The 22,539-nt window shown below is 34.7% G+C and overlaps 1 protein-coding gene across 1 annotated transcript; it reads left to right on the top strand.

Annotated features, from left to right (window-relative positions):
* Nucleotides 1-8,841: 8,841 nt before the first annotated feature.
* On the top strand, nt 8,842-10,057 carry LOC116024144 (F-box/FBD/LRR-repeat protein At1g13570-like). The gene is made up of 3 exons (XM_031265044.1): nt 8,842-9,356; nt 9,516-9,651; nt 9,785-10,057. The coding sequence occupies exons 1-3, from the start codon at nt 8,842-8,844 to the stop codon at nt 10,055-10,057; spliced, it is 924 nt and encodes a 307-aa protein (XP_031120904.1).
* Nucleotides 10,058-22,539: the final 12,482 nt, after the last annotated feature.

Here is a 22,539-nt window from a genome sequence, read left to right as displayed (position 1 = left end):
AGTTGTTCCACTTCTTGCTTTGAGGTAAATTGGCCTGATGACACTTTTTTTTTTGTTTAATTCTGTTTTTATAAAATGTTTTTTAGGAACTGATCTAATTGTCTTTCTCTTGGTTTCCAAGGTGTTTATTGAAGAACTTACTAGAGTGGGACATGCACTTGCACTAAACGTTGAACTCCTCAAACTAGCTATATATACCAATTTATAGCTCTTTGCCAAAAAATATAAATAATTCTGCATTCATGCATCTTCTGCGAGCATGCCCAAAATTATGCGAACTTGATATATGGGATCTGAAGGTAATCTTCATTTAATTTGTATATATATGGATCAATTGTTCCATAAAATTCTGATTGATTCCATTATTGTTGCATTTCAAATTTGTTATGTAAATTTTGAACTTATTGCTTATTTATTTTTATGTTCTGTTATTAGTCATTGAAATTAAATACAGAGAATTTTGTGCAGTAGTGTGGCTCGAACACTGAAAATATGTTACACTATCATCGTCCGAGACAAAATCCAGTACTTACAAATATTCAAGGGAGACATTCTTTCTTACTCCTATCTTCCATCTTCCATCTTAGGTAGGAATTTCACGTGGGATTCACTGAAACGCGTTTCAATCTCATAATCTACCTTTGAACCTACATCATCCACTGGGGATACCAACATGTAACCAACGGCGTAAGGCACATGAGCATGACTTTTCTCGTCCAATAACGTCTCAGTATCAACAACTATGAGGGGTCTCAGCTTCGTGGTATTGGGTTTGATTGCAGTTATATGATTTGAATACTGAGGCTTTTCCTTATTCATTGATTTAGCCTCTGGGACCTCAAGACCAACTATGCTAGAACTAAAGTCTACTGCATAGCAAAATAAGATGTCATCCTTATCTTACAAATGTTTACAACAATTCTTGACAACCATTGATTACATTTCTACTTCATTGGAATTTTGACCACCATGGAGGAGTCCAGATCGTATGATTCTTGAATAACAGCTTTCTCCCGAAAGGGATTTAGAGAGCAACATTTTCAAAATAAATAAATAAAAATACTTTTTGAATGTTTATTTCCTAAATCAGCTCAATCATCAATGTGTTAAGCATTTTTGGATCCTAATCAATAAGATCCTCCGAAAGTCTTATCTCAACACATAAAAATGTCTACAACTCAACATGAAATGAAAATTAAGTACAACCATGACGATATTAAGAAAAAAGAAGTCGTAATTGCCAATAGAATCAGTTCCTTACTCCACAGGGAGTGCATAGAGTAAATTTCTTAACACGGCTGCCAGCATGGCGCAAAAGATCCAATATCATTTATCATGTTCACCAAAGCTACGCTTTTATCACCTTTGCATCTTTTGGCACACTCTTAACAAATCCCCATTGATCACATTTCGCCCATGGCACAACCAAACATGGAGCCATCGTGTTCCATGCAAATAATTTTGGCTTTTGGAGATGCACAAGGAAAACGCAACAACTCCCTTGTGTCAATATCACGAGATTCCATGACCATAAGAATAACTTTCTCTAGTGCGGGAGATTTTGAGAGCAGCATTTTTACAAAAAGCATTTCGATTGTGGATCCCCTAAATGATTCAATCTTGATTGTGTTAAGCATCTTTAGATCCTGAACAATAAAGCAACCATCTGTATCTTCCAAAAGTCTTGAAGCTGCTTCTTCATCACGTTTGCATAAATCCTATAACTCAAGAAGAAATGAAAGACATGCACAACTCTGAGAACATTTGAGAAAGAAAAAACAGAAGGATCATATATGCATGATTGCCAAATTAAATGTATACTCAACCTGATCAATTCCCAATTCACATAGGTTGGGGCATTTTTGAAGCAATTGCATAGCCGCGGTGAGCTGCTTCCCACAACCTAAACTTAAGTAATACAACCCCAGTACTTGGAGATTTATTGCAGTTGCAAACAAAGATGCGTCCACATACTTGAAAGATAGTAATAAAGAAAGAGAAAAAATTAGGCAGACAATTAAGGACTTTAACAATTAAGCCAGAAGGAAACTAATTAAATTAAATCTATTGGCCATATATCCATATTTGCATAAAGTAAAATGAGGCAGATTCTCACCAACAAGGAAGAGCCACACAACCAAAGGCTCTTAATTGCTTTCAAATGTGGTGCCAACCATCTTGATTCAACCACACCACGCATAGAATAACGAACGGACAACCATTCAAGTTTTGAAGCCTTGATCTCAAATTTACTGATCCCTCCACAATTAAAGAAAGCCAGCTTCTCTAGTTTAGGAATACTAATACTAATACTAGAGGCAGTTCCATTAACAGTGCGCCTAAATTCAACACTCGAGAAAAATAATGAAGTGACATTCGAAAATATACCACTAACATTATTTACCGGCAAATCAATAAAGGGACCTTCGACACTCAGTTGCTTAATTGTCCGGCACGAGAGTATACAAAATGGCAGCTTATATTCATCCTCTCCAGTATTAAAAAATTTTATGATAAGCTCCTCCACACCATTTCTTGATAGAAAAAGACACCACCTATCTAAATCAGACTGCCTATAATAATCTTCATCAATATGTAGAGTAAATTTCTTAACCGGTCCAGCACGGGAAAGGAGAATATTATTTATTATGTCAACAAGAGTTTTGCCTTTATCATAGTGGCCCTGTTCGACACTATATGAGAATTCCCAATTGAACGCAAGCCTCCCATGCTGCAACCAAACATCATTCCAGTGGGTTGAAAGTAGAGCAGTTCTTGCAGCATCTCGGGTGGGCAAACACTCCAAAATTCTGTGCTTTATCTCTACCGGCAGAGGACTTATTAAATCCCTACTTGCATCCACTACGGTTCTTTGACCCATGCGTCACTCGAAATCAAAACCTAAAAACTAAAATCAAGACTATTCTTCAACTGTAAATTTAGTATTTGGTAAATAAAACGAAATTAGGAAGCTAAGAGTTGGGGAGAAAATAGAGATTAAGGGAAAAGTGACAGAAAACCTAATCTCTGTTGTTTGGTTTGCTTTGGGCCTTTGCAGGTTAGGAAATCTTGAAGATTAGCCGTGGAGCAGAGTAGCAGACGCCAGACGGAGAAGACTAAGGCCGGCCGCCGGGCGGAGCTGAGTGGAGACTGGAGAATCGCGGTGGTTAGAGGAGACCGAGAGACGACTGTCGCAGGGCTGAAGGGTTAGGATTTTAGTTTTAGGGTTTCAAGATTAGAGCAGGCATATCATTGGTTTATTTGCAGTTTTTGATACAATAAATAGTTAGGTGGAGGCGAGAAAGGCAAGAGAGAGAAAAAATTTAATTTCTTATGGTTAATTTTTGGAATACTGTACATAACTAAAGGGGTGTAGTAAGATGGAATTGTAATTCAATTGTTTGGTTGAGAGAATTGCAATTTCTATAGCTCCTCGGTCATGGACTTGGGAGTTGGATTTGCGTAGAAAGGAGGTCGATAATGACGAAAGAAAATAGGGTGCAGAAAGATAGTAATTAGATCATAAACTTTGCATAAAAAATCAGTACAATCCTTTCTCAAAAGAAAAAAAATAAAAATAAAAAAATCAGTACCATCCATAGGGTATTAATCCCCAAAAATCCCCTAACTGATTCAACAAGACGAACAGAAGGTGCTGGAACAATGCTGAAACGGCGACGTCTGAAGGACTTCAACTGCCCTCAACGGCTAATCAACAAAACGACGTCGTCTGACTTGCCTTTACAACGGCTTTAACAGGCCCTTCCAACGGTGTTGTTTCCTTCGGCTTCTTCTTCCTTCTGAGTTTGTCTTCATTACTGATGTTACCTTCTAGGGCCATCACATCCCCTCCTCATAGAAATTGTAATTTCACTTTTTTTTTTTGAAGGTAAACGTAGCTATTCCACTAATTCATAACATAAAACGTTTACATCAACGATCAATGAAATGGTAAACCATTCCTTACAGTCAGACATAGAAACAACTTTTCTAACTATGCTATAGAAAACTTGAATCGCAGACTGTTTCATAACTAAGAAGCTATGTTCCTTCAAGGAGCTTAAAGCTTCATCAAAGATCTGGGTCTTCGTCATCATTCTTTTTTGCTTGCCCAGGATAAGATCAACACTTGCCGAAATCAAACTAAACGATTTATGCTAATGATAATGAAAAGCTCGTGAAAGTAACGAGAGGAAAAAAGCCCGTGAAAGTAACGAGAGGAAAACACAATAATAGAGAAAATAAAAAGTGGTAAAGCCAAAGTGGGGTTGGGAGTTCAAGACTACCAACACAAACCCAAATACTTACCTACTATTATTTTATTCAAAGGAAAAGAAAACGGAAGAAGAAGATCTGTGGCGGCGGTCGGAGGCGAACGGAGCTGCGACGGTGGTCGGGGCGGAAGAAGAGCGAGAGCAAACGTAGAAGGTGACGAAAACCGCCGGCTCAAAGCTCCATTAGAGCTCCGGCAGGAGGCCGGCGGTGGAAGCCGAAGTTGAGCAGCAGAGAAAGGCTTTTGGTTTTAGAGAGAAAATGGAGGCAGCATTAGGGTTTTTTCAACCATAATTTTACAAATTGTTGAATTGCAATTACATTGTGAATTATTATTTTAGCATTCTTTTTATTATTATATTATTATAGGAAATGGTCAAATAAGTCATCGAACTTTACTTGAAAAGTCAATGAACCTCTCAAATTTTTTAAAGTTGCAATTAAGTACATAAACATGTCTATTTAGCCCACCATAAGAACTCAACTTTTGGATGGGAAAGCAGAAGCTTCCTCAGCAGTGGCAATTTAGCCCAAAACCCTGACATTTTCGGGTCAGCAAAGCCATATTGTGAAAATCTCGATCCAGTGAACTTTGCAGTAATCAATATTGTTTTTAATCGATTTCAACGGGTAATGATCTCCAATCAGGTTCTCACATGGTTCCGGGGACGACCCGGTGACCAACAAAACCCTAGGCTTATTAGGTCCAAAGAACTTGGGAAATCTGGATTGTTCTTCAACCATTCAGCCCCCTATGCATCCCAATTGGTGATTTTCGGATCGAGACTATACAACTCGTTTTGATATCTCTTGCAACTTTAAAAAGTTTGAAGGGTTAATTAACTGTTTAGGTAAAGTTTGATGGTTTATTTGACCATTTTTTCTATTGTTATTATACAAGGGCATTTTAGTCTTTATTTTTATTTCTCTTTCATTTCCAAATCATTCTATTCCTATATACCAAAGTACCAAACAATGTAATTTAACTTCTCACTTTATTTTTTTCTACCGAATTACACTTCTTTTCCACCCTAATTCTATCATTCCAACTAAATGCCTTGTAAATTCAACATTATTAAAAGTTAATGAAGTGACACTGGGAATAAGACAAAGGAAAAATTGAAAAAGTAAAATGAAATAATTCAAAGATGTTATAGTCTTAGAATAATCTAGTTTATATTTAATCTTATCAATTTTAATTTTTTTAAAAAAAAATCATATATTGAACAACATTCATAATTTTAATCCAAATAATAAAATTAAGGCAAAAACTTGTGTGAGACCGTCTCACCATGATACGGGTCGGGTCAGGTCGGGTCAAGATGCAAATGTAACACTTATATGCACAGATGTCATACTTATATGCTCAAATGTAATACTAATCAGGAATAAAATTTTTGTTACTTATTAGGGTAAATTTAATACTTTTAAGGGAAAATACAATACTTTTACATTTCGATTTAAAAGTATTACATTTTTCTCAAAAGTATTATATTTGCCCTTATAAGTGAGAGGTACTTGTCAACATTACTTATTATGAAAAATGTATTACTTTTTCTCTTATAAGTAACAAATATTGTATTTTTGATTAGTGTTATATTTGAGCATATAAGTCTGAGATTTGCACATATAAGTATGACATTTGCATGGTGATTTGACCCGACCCGACCCGTCTCACGAATAAGGATCCGTGAGACGGTCTAACACAAATGTTACCCTAAAATTAAAAGTGAAGTTATAAATAATTATAATATTTGAAAGTGTACATTTATTCGATTATAAAATCAATGTAAATGTATCAATAATATATGACTTGCTTGATTGCATTTATTTTAGAAAAAGAGATATGTAATATGATTTATGCAATTATATTATTATTAAAATAAATATGGGAAAAAGGAGAAATAATTAATAAGCATTAATATGATTTTTTGATTATAAAGATAACTTTATTACCATTCAAGTATTTTGTAATTACTTTCAATTCCTTAATGGGCGTTTGGTTGGAGGGAATTACAATTTCATTTCCACCTAATTCTCACATATTTTTTAAGGCGAGCAAATTCCTTCGTTTGGTACTTTGGTTGGATGGAATTGCAATTTCGTGGAATTGAAATTCTCTAATTTTTATGGAATTAAAATCTCATCCCACCCACCCACCCAGCCCCCACCCCGGTATTTAAATTCAATGGATTTTAGGGGAAAAAAATAACTTTGAGACAAAATTACCCCTCTTTTTTAACCTAAAATTGATGGTTGACCTCTCTCTTTCAATTATAGCGTGTCTTCCTTTTCTACTCTCAACACAGAACGTCAACCAGTAGGAGTAGACCAACCTCAATCAAATATGTTTTTCTCAAAACTCTCTTATCTATTTTAGCGCTTTCGTTATGCAATACTAAGGTTCATTTACGATGTGATACATAAATTTTCAGAAGTAAAATTTGATTTTGGTCAACATTTAGGATTTATAATAATAATAATAATAATAATAATAATAATAATAATAATAATAATAATAAGTATACGTATATGAGAATTTTGGCCTTTATACTACTTATTCCTTTTTAATTCCCATGTATATCAAACATTGGAATTGAAATTCCTAATAACTCTATTCCTGCAAACCAAAAACTCAAATTTAAATTACTACTTTATTCCACATTATTCATCTCCCATGGAATTGCAATTCCTTTCCCACCTAATTCACTCACTCCACCCAAATGCCCCGTGAGATTTCTTATTCTCCATTATTAGCTTCATTACAATTATTTTCTTATTTTACTTAATTCTTTAATTCCATTATTAGCTTAATTATAATTAATTCCTTAATTTATTAAGTAGTATAATAATAAAAGGAAGGAAACGACAACCTAATAATAATATTATAATAACTAAGTTTTAAAATCTATTTAATGATTTTCCTTTACAATGATTTTAACTGTTTCCATGTATTCATTAACTAAAAAAATTATTTTTTGGTTTATAAATACAATTTTATTATCATTTAAATACTCTGTATTAAATATTTGTTATACTATTAATTATCATTATAATGATAATTTTAAAAATATTTTATTTATTACAAATATTAATATTTGGAAGATTTGTGTATATTCATTAACTAAAAAATAATTTTTTCATTATAAAGATAATTTTATTTTCATTTAAATACTGTATAATTACTTTCAATTCCTTAATTTCTTATTCTTCGTTATTAACTTAATTACAATTATTTTCATATTTTACTTAATTCCTTAATTTCATTATTACCTTAATTTTAATTAATTCTTCAATTTCTTAATTAGTATAATAATAAAAGGAAGATATGGGCAACGTGTTAGCTATGCGAAATCGTCACTATACATCTCAAAGAACACTCATCCAGATATCCAATAGTCAATCAGCAGCAGCTTGGGTATCCCCAAAGTTGTTTATATGGGTAGATATCTAGGGGTGCCTTCAATTCATGGGAGGTTAAAACAAGACTCATACTTAGGTTTGATTGCCAGAGTTCAAGCCAGACTAGTCGGTTGGAAAAGGAAAACACTCTCATTGGCAGGTAGATTAGAGTTGCTCTTATTCAATCTGTATTATCGGCTATCTCGAATTATACTATGCAATCGATGCTCCTTCCACAGGGAACTATATCGCAGTTAGAAAGACTGTCTCGAGACTTCCTATGGGGAGTTGTCGAAGGTTAAAGAAAATGTAGTTTAATTGGATGACAGGCGGTTACACAGAATAAAGAAAATGGAGGCCTAGGCATTCGAAATCTTGATCTTATGAACCAAACCCTTCTTTCCAAACTTGGTTGGAGACTACTTAATGATGAAGATTGTCTATGGGTTAAAGTCTTTAAAACTTGGTTGGTGACCCTTCTGCATGGGCTCAAAAGTCTAGTGTCCAATGCTTGGAAAGGCATTCTTGAGTCTACCCCTATCCTAACGGAGGGCATTCTTTACTAGTAATTCTATTCCTCCCTACCAAATAATGTAATTTAAATTCCTATTTTATTTCCATCAAATTGCAATTTTTTCCTCCATAATTCCTTCCTCCCCAGTGAGTCCCAACCAAACACACTATGAATTGTCAAAATGTGGTCATATGTTGCCACTCTTGAGGGGCATAAATTACAACATATAATGAAAATATATTGTCACATTTTGACAATTTAGGGAAAATATTTATACCATTTAAAATTAAAGGGGACATTTATAATTCACCTATACTTTATGGAAATAAATTACAATTTTTTCTTTTATTCACCAATAATATGTTAACATTTATTTTTTAGGTTTGAGCACAAAAGTGATATAAATGATGTCGGGGAGGAGGAAAGATAGAATCAGTCAACTTCCGACAGAAATACTTGACAATATTATGGGATTATTGCTGATTCAAGAAGCTGCTAGAATTGCAATTTTGTCTACCATTTGGAGAGATTAATGTTGGTCCAATCTCACAGAACTTAAATTTGATCTTCAGTTCTGTTCTTATGTTTGGAGGAAATATTCTGGCAGTTATAACAACACATCAACCTGTATGTATATAATCAACAAAGTCCTTATGCAACACAATGGACCTATTCGGAAATTTGTCTTCGATTTCAAGTTTGAGCGTGACATATCAATCAGTAATGCGCCTAATTCTCGGAAGTTTGACTTTGATCAATGGTTCCTTTTTATCACTCGAAAAGGTGTTGAAGAAATGAACATTACTTTTCCAACAACTACTATTGCAACTTATGAAATAAATAAATACTTCAGGCTCCCAAATTGCATATTTTCTTGCTTAACTCTCAAGAGGTTGCATCTCAGCGGAGTATTAGTTGCACCAACAATAAATGCCTCTTGCATATTTCCGAATGTCACTGAACTTAGTTTTGACGAAGTTGTTTTTGGTACTATTAAATTGGATTGTGTTATAGATGTTCCTATGCTTGAGACTCTCTCATTTAGCTATTGTGAAAATGCGTCATATTTCAACATTAAGGCTCCAAGGCTTGACAGATTAACACTCAATGATTATGAAATTGAAGATGATATTGAGGTTTATCGTGTTCTCCCGGTTAACTTGGACTTGTCATTTATTCGTACTCTTTGTTTGAATTTTAATTTGAAGGTATATTATCTGTACTATTTTTTTTTTGTGGATTATTACTTATTTGAAATATATTTTAGGAGCTAATCCCTTTATAAAACTTTTATTATTTCCAAGCATTTTGTCGGTGAACTTACTAGATGGCAACGTGAACTAAATATGGAATGCTTGGAGTTATCATCTGTCAAATTTCACGATGATTATGAGTTTTCTTCATTTATTCATTCATTACGAATATGCCCAAAATTACGCAAGCTCGACATAATGAGTTTATGGGTAATCTTCATTTTCATTGATAAATTATTTAATTAAATTGTATTTGTTTCTATTATTATTTTGCATTACTTAATACAAGGTTATACTAGTGTAAAAGATGAATTGATTGACTTTTTTTTTTTCTTTTGTGAAGTTTGATGCAAGAATCTCTGACTCTATACTTTGGGATGGACTGCAAAGTGTGGCTAAAGTGCATAAAATGTTTAACACTTTCAAGCTTAGATTATTCAATGGATGGAGGTCTGAATTGCAATTCATCAAGATGCTGCTTGCTCACTTTTCCGCACTTGAAAAGGTTGTCATTATTCGTCGGGCGGATCTTGACTCCCATGATCAGTTTGAAGTCATGCAAAAGCTTTTACATTTTCCTCGTGCATCAAAGAAAGCAAAAATCATTTACATATAAGTATCTTATTATATTTTTATTGAATTGAATTTATGCGTCTCCTTGATTCACACTCTCTAATTAAGTTCAATAATGTGTAATGGACTAATGGTTAGCTCGAGTATCCTTCTAGTTGAACCTACTAGCACACAATCCTTTTTTGGTTTTGAATTAATCTTTTGGTGCTAGCTATGTATGTATAAATATGCCAAAAAATGAAGATATTTTGTTGTGTTTTATAAAAATATAAGGATTTTTTTTTTCAATAATGATATAATGTCGTCATTCCACCAAGATGAATTGTGTCGAATGAAATAGAAGAAAATGCAAAGACATGTATATGAAAAGTTTAGAATACATCATATTGCTTCAATTCCCCTATTTATATAATTTATATAATGTTGCTGTAGCGGTACAAAACTCTGAACCTAGTATGATGTAGTGGTACAAAACTCTGAACCTAGTATGATAGTAGTGCAGAAACTCACCCATTTTAATATTTTTTTAATGGAGTAATGTTCTAGGTCCTCCAAAAGTCTTGAAGTAGAGCTATCTTCAATTCTTTGTTGTTACACTTTTTCCAAAATTAATGGAGTAATCTTCTAGGTCCTCCAAACTGTACATTTCTGTGCAATAACATCAACAAAAACTCAAACCCGAAAATCGAATATTCACTATACTGCTTGAAGGAATTGAAGTTCCACTAAACTAACGTCTACTACAAAAAAAAATTAGTGATTTAGCAACAGAATATTAACGGTGGTTTGTTATAACCGCCGCTAAGTAAATGTTTAGCAACAAACCGTCACTAAAAATAAGTGGCTAACTTCCCCTTCTTATAAAATTCTCCATCTCCTTCAAAGGAGCTGCTTCTCCCCCAGTTTGAACTTTGAAGGAGGAGAGATTAATTAGGTAGTCAAAGAAACAGCTGGTGCATGTAATTATATACTGTTTTTGATGTGTTGATAAGTAAAGGCCTAAAGGCTTAACAATATTTGCATGATTTATGAGATAATAATAATTTATTGCTTACTTATATTATCTGACTTGAAAATGGATGTGCCCTACAAAAATTCATGCCTAACTCATTTATTGAGAGAATCACTTGAAGGGAATGCCAAACTCTATGTCATATGCACTGTCTCTTAGGATGACAAGATTTGAAAATGATTAACACAATCAAGATTGAATCATTTGGTAGATCCATACTCGAAATACTTTTTGTGAAAATGCAAAAGGTTTAGAGTTCTATATATTGGGATTGAACGATATGACGATAGGGTTTATACAATTTCAATGCTAATTAACTTGCTGCTCATTTATTAGTTTTGAATTCATATTTTAGAAACTTAATATTTAAGCAATATAATTTGAATTGGGATTTTGAATTATTGTTCTTGTTTCTACTTTAATTTACTTTTGATTACCATGTCAATCTATTTACGGATTATGTTTTTGTTTTAATTTATTTGCTCTTTAATTTGCATATGTTAAAGTTATTGGATTATGATGGAGAAAGATATAACCAGTGAACTTCGTGTGGCCATTTGCTAGGTTTTTTGTAATCAACAAAATAATCATGTAGCACAATGGGCCTATTAGGAAATTTGAATTTCTTGATGATAATGAAGCATGACCGGTTATGGAGGGTAATACTCCATTTTATGACAGTAATAACTTGTAATGTTTTGAAAAATAGTCATGTAGCACAAGCCTTTATTTTTATTACATGCTCGCTTCCGCCTTACACCGAAGAGATTGCGTCTTTATTGAGTAAGTGTTGATTTATTAATCGTTGCATATTTTCAAATGTCATTTCACTTTGTTTTGAATATGTTTATTTTGATCCAACAAGTGTATTGGAATTTTCTGTTGATGATCTTATACTTGAGGGCCTCTCATTTGAATGAAAATGATTTAGTGACTAGTAATTGGTCTATCTACTACAAGAACTTTTCTGACTATCAAACGCCTTAACATTATTAGATGAACTAATTTATGAAAAAGAACAAATCATAATTGAAGTAATTTATTAACAAAAGCAAATAAAGGAACATTCTTAATTGCCCACAATGCTTGCCGATTACAAATACCTCATGCTAAACAATTTTTTTTTTTTTTTGAAAAACAACACACTATGATGAAAGGAAAGGAGGAATACAATCAGAATACTCCTCTCTCATAAACACGCTACTACGTAAAGCTCTCTTAGCTAACACAAGGGCTAACATATTCCCATTTCTTTGCACAAACTGAAAACTAGCATCAGGCATTTGAGATTTAAAAAAAAAAAAAAAAGTCCGAATCTCCTGAAGTAAGGCACCAAACAGGTTGATATGACCACCATCAGCTACGGCACACGTTACAACCTGAGCATCTATTTCAAGAATAACCCGATTCCAACCCTTTTCCTTATGCATTGGCTTATATAGTAATTGGCCATGCAGACAATTTGTGCGTTTGGAGATACACAAGGGAAGCATTCCCACTTCCTTTGGATTTTTCTCACCTTGGAGGCATTCATATCCAAACGCTTCAGAATAGCAACTCTTTCTAGCGCATGGGATTTTGAGAGTAGCAGTTTCATCAAAAACATTTCAAATGCAAATCCACTGAATGATTCATTCTGGATTGTGTTAAGCATCTGCATCTTCAGCTCTTGAATAACTAAGCAACCATCCGGATCCTCCAAAAGCCTTGAAGCAACTTCTTTGTCATCATCCTCCCAACCCTATAAATCAATAATAAATGAAAAACAAGCACAACTGTGAGGATATTTGAAAAAGTAAAACAAGAAGTATCATATATGATTGCCAAATATATACTCTACCTAATCTGCTATAATCTGCAGTTCACATAGGTTGGAGCATTTTTTAAGCAATTGCATAACACCGATGAGCTGCCTCCCACAACCAAAACTTATTTCATATAGCTATCACTTGCAGATTTATTGCAATTGGAAACATAGATATATCCATACACTTGAAAAATAGGAATAAAGAAACCAAATTAGCCACCACAATAACATTAACAAGCCAGAAGGTAAATAATTATATCTATCCATCCATTTGCATCAAATAAATGAATTGGATGAATGACAGATTGTATTAGCTAGTAGTTGGATGAATGCACATTGTTGAAAGGTCGACCTCAATTCTAGTCAATCAGTTGATAACATTAAGTGTTCGCTGCTTGATAAATTATATTTTGCAGATTAAATTAGTGGTTATAGGTCTACAAAATTTGAATGCCAAAAATAGGTTTGTTTTGTATTTCATATTATAGAACTATGTTCTGATTTCTTTGTTTTTCAATTTGTGTTGTTAGAGCGAATTATCTGGATTATATATGGCAGGAAAAGACAGAATTAGTGAACTCCCCTTGGGTATAGTTGATAATATTTTCAAATTTTAACATTGTTGCACCAAAACTTGGTAGTTTGGAAATCATCCTGCCCCAGTGTTCTTGTTATTTTTACAAAGAATTTGGTGTTCTACCGCCTAACTTGGACTTGAGATCTATATCAAGTCTTGATTTGAGTTGTTCCACTTGTTGCTTTGAGGTAAATTTGCCTGATGACACTTTTTTTTTTGTTTAATTATGTTTTTATAAAATGTTTTTTAGGAACTGATCTAATTGTCTTTCTCTTGGTTTCCAAGGTGTTTATTGGAACCTTCTTCTTCTTCCTTCTGAGTTTGTCTTCATTATGGTGTTACCTTCTAGGGCCGTTGATCCCCTCCTTATAGAAATTGTAATTTCACAATTTGTTGAATTGCAATTACATGGTGAATTAGAGAAAATTGCACTTTTGTTCCTATGAGTATAGGAGTCTTGTTAATTGCAATACTTGACTTTAAAAACTAACAATTTAGTCCCGTAACTATGTAATTTTTAACACATTTGGTCCTTCTGGACAAATCATCGGTCAAATATCGCTGGAAAAATGTAACCCTTTTTAAATTATTTATTCATGGGGTAAATTGGTCATTTTAGTAACCTTACAATGACCAATTATATAATAATAATAATAATAATAATAATAATAATAATAATAATAATAATAATAATAATAATAAGGGAAAATCGCACTTTTGGTCCCTCAAATGTTGCCCGATCTGCAATGTTGTCCCCCGAAGTCAATTTTGGTTAATTGGGTCCCTAATTGTCTTAAACCGTAGTCAATGTTGTCCCCCGGTCAAATTTGGCTCTAACTAGGGTTAAGACCATGGGCAATTAGGTAATATCACAGCCCCACCCAATTTTATTACACATGTACGCCTTTACTGCCGGAAGCTCCACTTGCCGGAGGGCTGCTTCAAAAACGGAAAATGCCGGAGGAGGTCTCGAAGCTGCCTTCAGAATCCTCCATTGCCGCCTCGAAGAACAGGGGAGACTTTCACGGTTCTGACTCACCCGCCAGAGACAGACCGCTCAAGCTGCCGCCGCACCACAGGTTTTGCAGTCATCAGAGTTTCGCCGCGCTAAAAAATAATTTTTCTTTAAAGCTTATCACCAATGAAATATCTGAATACCCACCGGCTCACTCCATCTTCAAACCGCCGGTAAGCCCTCCACCGCTACCTCTCTAGTTATCGCTAAGCCTCAAGGGCAGGCTCTCCTCACACTTCTCCAGGAGAAGAAAACCGAAGAGGCATGGTTGGCGTACACCCAATATGACTAACTTCGCAACCCCACATGCCTTAGCCGTTTAGTTTCACGCACAATTATCCTATCAGAACACTCGCGTTGCCCTCACGCGCGCCCAGTCCATTGTCCGGCGTCTCCGCAATGACCGCCAGCTCCACTGCCTCGACGCCAATTCCTTCGGCCTCCTCGCCGTCGTCGCAGCTAAAGCCGGCCAAATCTTCTATGCGACCTCCATTATCAAGTCGATGCTCAAATCCGGTTATCTCCCCCATGTCAAGGCCTGGAGCGCCGTCATAAGCCGCCTTTCTAGCTCCGGTGATGATGGCCCCACCAAGGCCTTGTCGCTCTTCACTTTGGTCACCGGAAAGGTCCGCCGGATTTCGGACCCCGCGGTGGTTAATAACTCGAGGTCAGACACAGCTGCCTACAACGCTGTGCTAAACGCATGTGCAAATCTCGGTTACGCTAGGAAATTCCTCCAACTGTTCGATGAAATGAGTGAATTTGGCTGTGAGCCAGATGTTTTGACATACAATGTGATGATCAAGCTTTGTGCTAGAGCTGATAGGAAAGATTTGCTTGTGTTTGTATTGGAGAGGATAATCGAAAAGGGAATCGCTCTGCGTATGGCAACGACGGCGGCATTGCAACAGATTCCATTGAGTGACAAATATGAAAAGTGCAGGAGGAAGGAGGGTAAAATTGGGTGGGGTTGTGAAATTACCTAATTGCCCATGGTCTTAACCCTAGTTAGAGCCAAATTTGACCGGGGACAAAATTGACTACGGTTTAAGACAATTAGGGACCCAATTAACCAAAATTGACTTCGGGGGACAACATTGCAGATTGGGCAACATTTGAGGGACTAAAAAGTGCGATTTTCCCTAATAATAATAAATAATTTTAAGGGTTGACGGCGGACGAAGGCAAAGTGAATAACACATACAACCATGAGGAAAAGAAACAATCATGATTGCCAAATATATAGTCCATAAGTTTCATGTCTTACATTATCTGATGCAGTAATCTTCAGCTCACAAAGGTTGGGGGAATGTTGAAGCAACTGCAAAACACAAAGGCAAGCTTCTCTCCACATGAAACACTTAACTCATACAGGTCAATCACTTGCAAATTTATTGCGGTCGGGAATGCCATTGTGGCTATTTCTGCATTTTTACACTTCAAAAAAAAAATAAATCATATGTGCATACGAATAATCAATCCATTTGCATAAAGGAAAAGAATGCAGAACTTCATAATGTCTTCGTTGAACTAATAAATGCCTATTGTGTGCCTCCAAATGTTTCATCATTTTTCGAATGTGATGACATATTTCATTTTAACATTGTTGCACCAAAACTTCGTAGTTTGAAAATTGTCTTCTATGATACTTCTTGTGGTTATTTTGAAGAATTTGGTCTTCTGCCGCCTAACTTGGACTTGAGATTTATATCAAGACTTGATTTGGATTGTTCCGGCCTCTTGTTGCTTTGAGGTAAATTGGTGTGATGACTCTTTTTTTTTTTTTTTTTTTTTTTTTTTTTTTTTTTTTTTTTTTTTTTTTTTTTTTTTGTTCAATTCTGTTTCTATAAAATATTTTTCAGGAACTGATCTAATTTTCGTTTTCTTGGTTTCCAAGGTGTTTATTAAACAACTTACTAGAGTGCGACATGCACTTGCACTAAACGTTGAACTCCTCAAGCTACGTATATATAAAGATAGCTATTTGCCAAATAATATAAATAATGTACTCATACATCTGCTGCGAGCATGCCCAAAATTATGCGCACTTGATATATGTGGTCTAGAGGTAATCTTCATTTATACACACACATATATATGTATGTATGTATGGATCAATTGTTCCATAAAATTTTTTATTGATTCCATTATTGTTGCATTTCATAATGCAAATCTGTTAGGTAAATTATGAACTGATTGCTTATTTATTTTTATGTTCTGTTATTAGTGTTTGAAGTTAAATCTAGAGGATTTTGAGTTTACGGAGGAACTTAGTAGTGTGGCTCTAACATAGAAAATGCTTCATACTTTGAAGTTTAGCTTTACTGGCCTTAGTTCTGAAATGCAATCTATCAAGGTGTTACTTGCTAGCTTTCCAGGAATTGAGAAGGTTGTCATTGTTCGAGGTCGGAGTTGCTTTGATAAAGGATTTAAAATTATGCAGAAACTTTTACGTAGTACATCAGATTGTGTAATGGTTTGTAAGATTGCTTATTAGGTATGAATGTACTATCATAACTGTAGTTGGGTTTGAGGTGAATTAATTGTTTGTTCCCGGTATTATATTAAGTGTAGAGTGAATTAAGGGACAAAACACCATACATTTTTGGTAATTAATTACATTCTTTTGCGTGGAACCCCACTGAATTGTATGTTTTGTATTAAATTAAAAAAAAATTAATACTTTAAATATACGGAGTAATATAATGTTTTCTAGTAATTTTATATTAAATATAATTGTTCCAAACCTAAGTAGCTTGTATACTACATTAGTACGCACTCCACAGTTTTTATTTTGCTAAAAAAAAGCTAAATATATTTTGTGATAAACTGATAATTATATGGAAAGCCTAAAAACTTTGTGAAAAATATGTGACAATAATTGTACCAAATTATGCATAAATACTATCTTAAAATCTCTAAAGTTTGACAAATTAATATCAAACATTTGTGTTTTGTAATAATTATAATTTCTGACGAAGTACAAATTTAATATAACTCGAATTTCTTAAGTTTTAGTACAAAAGTGCAACATAAAATTATTTTTAAAAAATATAATGTATGAAAATGTTTATACCAAAAAAAAATTATAAATTGAACTCTTCAAAGAAACATTTGACGATATAAAATCATGTTTAATTAAGCCATCTATTTTTTGCGAACGATCTAGTCCTCTTTGGGGAAACATCATTACAACAGGCCTCTGTGATCCGAAAGTGCCTTAGTGAATTTTGCACCATCTCTGGACAACATGTTAGCTATGCGAAATCGTCACTATACATCTCAAAGAACACTCATCCAGATATCCAATAGGCAATCAGCAGCAGCTTGGGTATCCCCAAAGTTGATTTTATGGGTAAATATCTAGGGGTGCCTTCAATTCATGCGAGGTTAAAACAAGACTAATTCTTAGGTTTGATTGCCAGAGTTCAAGCTAGACTAGCCGGTTGGAAGAGAAAGACACTCTCATTAGTAGTTAGAGTTGCTCTTAATTCAATCCGTATTATCGACTATCCCGAATTATACTATGAAATCGACGCTCCTTCCACAGGGAATTATATCGCGGTTAGAAAGACAGTCTCGAAACTTCCTAATGGGAGTTGCCCAAGGGAAAAGAAAATGTAGTTTAATTGGATGGCAGGCGGTTACATAGAGTAAAGAAAATGGAGGCCTATGCATTCGAAATCTTGATCTTATTAACGAAGCCCTTCTTTCCAAACTTGGTTGGAGACTACTTAATGATGAAGATTGTCTATGGGTTAAAGTCTTTAAAGCTAAGTATACTAATGGAAGCTGTGACCCTTCCGCAAATTATGCCGTGGACCCAGGTCCACCTTGCAAGGTGGACCTGGGTCCAATACGACGCCGTTTCAATATATATATATATATATATATATATATATATATATATATATATTTATTTATTTATTTATTTAAATTACTAAACATATAACCCTGAAATGTGTGAATGTAGAGGTTTCAAATTGTGAATATGGAGTATAGAATTTGTGAATGTAGAGTTATGAATGTGTAAATCTGTAGTAGAGTTAACAAAGTTCTAGCAGCCCTGAAATGTGTGAATGTGGAGGTTTCAAATTGTGAATATGGAGTATAGAATTTGTGAATATGGAGTATAGAATTTGAAAGTACAGTATATTATATATAGTATGAAATAATGTACCTTCAACACAACAATAATATACTTTTAGTATGATAAAAGTGTACCTTGTATTCATAGTCCACACAATAATTTGTCTATCCTAATGGAGGGCATTCTTTACACCGCTTCTTTCCTTCTCATTGCTAGTAATTCTATTCCTCTCAACCAAATAATGTAATTTGAATTCCTATTTTATTTCCATCAAATTGCAATTTTTTCCTCCATAATTCCTTCCTCCTAAGAGAGTCCCAACCAAACACACTATGAATCGTCAAAATGTGGTCAAATGTTGCCACTATTGAGGGGCATAAATTACAACATATAATGAAAATATATTCTCGCATTTTGACAATTTAGGTAAAACATTTATACCATTTAAAATTAAAGGGGATATTTTTTTTTGAATACTACTAACTCTATTACAATGCAGTTTCTGTTTGTTCATAACTAATTTCTCAACCTATTAAAGCACAAGAGTTAGTATTGCCTCCACCGAGGCTCAAACCCACCACCTCCCGTATAAAGGGAAGGGTTTGATGCCACTGGACCACAAGGTCATTTGCAAAGGGGACATTTATAATTCACCTATACTTTATGGAAATAAATTACAATTTTTTCTTTTATTCACCAATTAATAATATGTTAACATTTATTTTTTAGGTTTGAGCATAAAAGAGTAGCAAACCTCTCCCAACACAAACGAATCGCCGCTAGCCGCCTCTCAATCTGCTGCGTTCCCTGTGTGTATGTTTGGATCTTTAGGGTTTAATGTTCAATATATGTTCATAGTGTGATTGAAATTGATTTCGATATATGATTTATTTGCGTTTTCTTCTCTGCAATTGGCTGGGCGGATTTTAGGATTTTGTTTTAATTTAATTTTTTTTTTCTTTCATTTGCATATGTTGAAGTGATACAAATGATGTCGGGGAGGAGGAAAGATAGAATCAGCCAACTTCCGACAGAAATACTTGACAATATTATGGGATTATTGCCGATTCAAGAAGCTGCTAGAACTGCAATTTTGTCTACCATTTGGAGAGATTGTTGGTCCAATCTCACAGAACTTAAATTTGATCTTCAGTTCTGTTCTTATGTTTGGAGGAAATATTCTGGCAGTTATAACAACACATCAACCTGTATGTATATAATCAACAAAGTCCTCATGCAACACAATGGACCTATTCGGAAATTTGTCTTCGATTTCAAGTTTGAGCGTGACATATCAATCAGTAATGCGCCTAATTCTCGGAAGTTTGACTTTGATCAATGGTTCCTTTTTATCACTCGAAAAGGTGTTGAAGAAATGAACATTACTTTTCCAACAACTACTATTGCAACTTATGAAATAAATAAATACTCCAGGCTCCCAAATTGCATATTTTCTTGCTTAACTCTCAAGTGGTTGCATCTCAGCGGAGTATTAGTTGCACCAACAATAAATGCCCCTTGCATATTTCCGAATGTCACTGAACTTAGTTTTGACGAAGTTGTTTTTGGTACTATTAATCTGGATTGTGTTATAGATGTTCCTATGCTTGAGACTCTCTCATTTAGCTATTGTGAAAATGCGTCATATTTCAACATTAAGGCTCCAAGGCTTGACAGATTAACACTCAAGGATTATGAAATTGAAGATGATATTGAGGTTTATCGCATTCTCCCGGTTAACTTGGACTTGTCATTCATTCGTACTCTTTGTTTGAATTTTAATTTGAAGGTATATTAAAAGTTTACCCAGCTGTTCATAATTTCTTATGGCGTTGCATGCGCAGGGTGCTCCCAGTCTTGACGGCGCTCTCTGTTCGTCGTGTGGTTGTGGATGTAGCTTGCCCTCTTTGTCGTAACCATGCCGAAACTCTGGATCACTCAATGAAAGATTGTGCTTGCGTCGTTCCCCTTTGGCAGATTATAATGTTTGGCCACATACCGGATCAAGGAGACGATTGTATAGCTTGGCTCTTGGATATTTTATCTAATGGTGAGGCTTCGTTTAAACTCCGGGCCGGGCTATTGCTGTTTGGTGGTATGTGTGGAGGGCGCGCAATGAATCTGTGTGGAATAACAAACCTTGGAAGCTTGGCAAAGCCTGATGAGTGGAACATTGGCTGCTCCTGCTTTGACGCATTCGGTTCAGACTGACGCTATTGGGCATGCTGATGATATTAAGGTCTTTGTAGATGCAGCAGTCTATCCAAATGTTGATCAGGCTTTCTTCGGTTGTGTGCTCTTGAATTCGGCTGATAGTTTTTTGGCCGCCCAAAATGGCTGTCTATGTTGCATAAACGACGTCCACCTCGCGGAAGCTTTGGCGGTTAAAGAAGCACTTTCTTGGGTTAAAGATAAAGGCTATACCAAAATCAAGGTTTATTCGGATTGCCAGACGGTGTGTTCTTTTCTTAATGGTTCGGGAGCTGATTGGTCTTATGCTGGATGTGTTATAGGTGCCTGTAAGGTTTTATGTCGACACTTTGAATCAGAATCCTTTGAGTTTGTTCCTAGATCAGTGAATAAGTGTGATCATGCCTTAGCTAGAGCTGCTAGTTCGCAAACTGGTCCTGACTGTTGGATTTCATCTATTCCTACTTGTATTGCGCATTTGCTTTAATGAAAGTTTGATGGTTTGTTTTCAAAAAAAAAAAAAAAAAACTTGCTACTCATTTATTAGTTTTGAATTCATATTTTAGAAACTTAATATTTAAGCAATATAATTTGAACTGGGATTTTGAATTATTGTTCTTGTTTCTACTTCAATTTACTTTTGATTACCATGTCAATCTATTTACGGATTATGTTTTTGTTTTAATTTATTTGCTCTTTAATTTGCATATGTTAAAGTTATTGGATTATGATGGAGAAAGATATAACCAGTGAACTTCGTGTGGCCATTTGTTAGGTTTTTTGTAATCAACAAAATAGTCATGTAGCACAATCGACCTATTTGGAAATTTGAGTTTCTTGATGATGATAAAGCATGACCGGTTATGGAGGATAATAGTCCATTTTATGATAGTAATAACTTGTAATGTTTTGAAATGCGCCTTTTGTTTTTATTACATGCTTCCGCCTTACACCAAAGAGATTGCATCTTTATTGAGTATGTGTTGATTTATTAATCATTGCATATTTTCAAATGTCATTTCACTTTGTTTTGAATATATATGTTGATTTTGATCTTGCAAGTGTAGTGGAATTTTCTGTTGATGATCTTATACTTGAGGGTCTCTCATTTGTATGAAAATGATTTAGTGACTAGTAATTGGTCTATCTACTACAAGATCTTTTCTGACTATATCAAAGGCCTTAACACTGTTAGATCAACTAATTTATGAAAAAGAACAAATCATAATTGAAGTAATTTATTAACAAAAACAAATAGAGGAACATTCTTAATTGCCCACAATGCTTGCTGATTACAAATACCTCATGCTAAACAACTTTTTTTTTTTGGTTGAAAAACAAAGCACTTTATATTAATCTCTCAAGAGTCATAGGAACAAGCGATGAAAGGAAAGCATGAATACAATCAGAATACTCCTCTCTCATAAACACACTACTACGTAAAGCTCTCTTAGCTAACACATGAACTAACATATTCCTATTTCTTTTCACAAAATGAAAACTAACATCAGGCATTTGAGATTTAAAAAAAAAAACAAAAACAAAAAAAAAAGGTCTGAATCTCGTGAAGTAAGGAACCAAACAGGTTGATATGACCACCATCAGTTACGGCACGCGTTACGACCTGATGAGCATCTATTTCAAGAATAACCCAATTCCAACCCTTTTCCTTTATCCAGCTCAAAGCCTCCCAGCCCCCCATAGCCTCCGCCTCCCTCATTGAAAACAAGCCCATCATCTTAAACATAGCAATCCCCAGCACAACCCCCTCCTCATCTCGCACGCTCCACCCGACCCCCCCTAGAACGATTCGCATAATCCATAGCCATATCCA

The sequence above is a fragment of the Ipomoea triloba genome, chromosome 7 (assembly GCF_003576645.1).
Source record: "Ipomoea triloba cultivar NCNSP0323 chromosome 7, ASM357664v1".
NCBI lineage: Eukaryota > Viridiplantae > Streptophyta > Magnoliopsida > Solanales > Convolvulaceae > Ipomoea > Ipomoea triloba.
Note: the sequence above shows the minus strand (reverse complement) of the source record. Positions and strands in the feature narration are given on the sequence as shown.

Excerpts from the sequence above, each read along its gene's own strand:
- LOC116024144 (XM_031265044.1), top strand. The coding sequence starts at position 8,842 with ATGCAACACAATGGACCTATTCGGAAATTTGTCTTCGATTTCAAGTTT. Across the intron at positions 9,357-9,515 it reads CTCCCGGTTAACTTGGACTT|ATGGCAACGTGAACTAAATA; the intron begins GTCATTTATTCG and ends TGAACTTACTAG. Across the intron at positions 9,652-9,784 it reads TCGACATAATGAGTTTATGG|TTTGATGCAAGAATCTCTGA; the intron begins GTAATCTTCATT and ends TCTTTTGTGAAG.